Source organism: Cibotium barometz, chromosome 48 (assembly GCF_041138505.1).
Source record: "Cibotium barometz isolate CiBa-2024 chromosome 48, ASM4113850v1, whole genome shotgun sequence".
Taxonomy (NCBI): Eukaryota; Viridiplantae; Streptophyta; class Polypodiopsida; order Cyatheales; family Cibotiaceae; genus Cibotium; species Cibotium barometz.
The window spans coordinates 5,750,228-5,752,692 of NC_141093.1; the positions used below are offsets into that span (position 1 = coordinate 5,750,228).

Below are 2,465 nucleotides of genomic sequence, written 5' to 3' on the forward strand. Positions count from 1 at the left end.
AGAGCATGCGGTACATATCATAGATGACACTAACCTGGAGGTGGATATGGATAGGCAGCATCTACATAGTGATGAAAGAAATGAGGAGGATGGACAAAATGTAGTGGGGGCAATTGAGGAAAATAAAGGTGATCAAAATGAGGGTGAGAATACTCAAGGTGGTGATAATGAGGATGAAGGTGAGAATACTGAGGATACTGGGAGAGAGATAGAGGGGGAAGAGAACACACATCCACTAGAGGATCAAGAAGAAACAGTTGTCACAACCCAAACTAAAGGAAGCAAGCAGAAAAAAAATAAGGTTGATATTTTTGGGAAGATTCTAGAGACATCTACTCCACAAGCCTTTTTAGATAGGATAGGAGTCAAATTTAGGTCTCCACCTCCACGTGTTCCTCTCTGTAGGATGATCCAGACGGAGGCAATCCGAAAGGTTTCTCCCTCAACAGATAAATCTCTTACTCGAAGCTTCAAAAAACTAGGTGGGTACATTGAGAGCATGGGAGCTTTCACAGTATCAATTATGGACTTGGAAGGGGAGGAGACACCATTGACACAAGAGAGGGAGGAATCTTGGGATGAGCATTGGAGGACTGTGAATCAACAATTTGAGGAAACTCTTGCACTTGACCCCGAGTGGGGTCCGTACTTGAGCCGAAAAATGGTGCATATTCTTGATGGTAATAATCGACACAATGCTTGGATGGACTGCATTTCTACAGGTGAGTTCTCATTGGGATGTTATAGTTTCTTATGCTTCTTTGTCCTTCCTAATTTTGTGTTTTATTACAGGGTTTCAAGGGGATTTGTCCATGCATTGTTGTGTTCTCTGTAAATTTTATGTGTTCGAGCGGAGGGATGTGGGTGAGCTTTTGTTTTCATTGTCCAGGTTGAACAAGTAAGTTAATTTGTCATCAGAGTCTCCTTCTATGTCAAGTAAGTTGTTTGTACTCAAGAATATTAACATATTTCTTCTTTGTTTTGTAGGACGCATGATTATGCATTTGTGCCAACCACATTTGGTGATCGTCTATTTCAACTAAGAAGATTGGGAGAGTCCGACCTAACAACTCTCATGGCACATTTGGACAATGAGGACAAGCTATGGGTTGAGAGAGAGATGCAGAGTGCATCTGCCAGAGGAAGGCCTAGTTGGCTTCATTTGCCAATCCAGATTATGACTTGGCTCTTGTTCAAGGATGATATGGAGCAAAAAATTGATGAGGCATCAACAAATGGACCACTTGCCGAGTCTGCTAGGGAGAATGTGACTCGAAAGGTAGAAGTTCTCTACAGAGGAAAAACATCAAAATATGCAAGGATTGCTGATCCCTCCAATGGTGAGGCCTTTTGGTGTGCAGTGCTCTCCCTCCCATGGCACGCGTCAAGCAATCATGTGGCCACAGAGGAAAAGCTCAATATGATAGGTTCTGCTTGCATCAGAGACATAGATAAGGCTCACATTGTCAAGCTATTGGACAACTCTCAGGCTGCAGTGCGATCACTTGAGGGTATGCCAAATGATAAGACAAAGGTTAGGGAATGGCTGCACATGTACTCCTACTGGCTTCAGATCACGGAGCTGGGTTTGAGAATCCAAAATGATATTAAAAATGCCGATCGAGTCAGGTTGCCAGGTGAGAGCCGATTCACCTCTTTTGTTGTTCTATGCAGAAGAAAGTACTTCAAAAGGGCTTTCAAAGTGCACGAAGGAGGCATAAAATTTAGCCATGATATTGACCATCAACCAGGCCTACAAAGTGCTACACGGCGAGTCGTTTATAGGTTTTCCTCCAACATAACCCAGATATTCCTTGTTAAAAAACATGCATGCTTCTTTCTGTGTGTTGTTTTATCATTTGTGCTTTGGCTTGCAGATGGTTGCTTTCTGAAATTGAGGAGCACCAATTGGATATTTTACCCCCTCTCGCTAGTGTGTGGCTTTGTGTTGACAATCAATCTTATATGTATGCCGATTTGAAGCTTGGAAGAGTAAGTGATTGAATTTGTCATTTTGAATCCATGATTGAGAAACATGTTCATATTGAGGGTGAGTTGTGTTTACCCATGTTTGTCATTGAACAGGCCATGTCAAGCATAGAGTCTCGTTTCTGCCCGTGGTGGTTGGACCTTGAAAGAAACCATGTGCCTGAGGAGGAGCTTGATCTGTATCGCCAACATAAGTCTATATTGGAGCTTCGTAGCCAGCAAATTGATCATAATGAGGCCACATCCACATCACATGCAACATCGATTGCATCGGCTTCTTTTCGTAAGTCATTGCCAGTGAATTTAGGGAGGGAAATAGTGAATCGTGCATTGGAGGTGAATCGAGCAATGGAAGCAAATAGGGAGCAGAGTCAACAACAGACATCCAATAGTAGTGCAGGCGGGATACAACCAACTGACATCATAACCAAGACATTGCAAGCTCCAGGTATGTGAGCTTCCTACCTCATCTCTAT

The 2,465-nt window shown here is 42.9% G+C and overlaps 1 protein-coding gene across 1 annotated transcript; it reads left to right on the forward strand.

Annotated features, from left to right (window-relative positions):
- Positions 1-902, forward strand: LOC147610741 (uncharacterized). Its single transcript, XM_086785093.1, has 2 exons — positions 1-722; positions 793-902. The coding sequence occupies exons 1-2, from the start codon at positions 47-49 to the stop codon at positions 900-902; spliced, it is 786 nt and encodes a 261-aa protein (XP_086641219.1). The 5' UTR covers positions 1-46.
- The last annotated feature ends 1,563 nt before the right edge of the window (positions 903-2,465 follow it).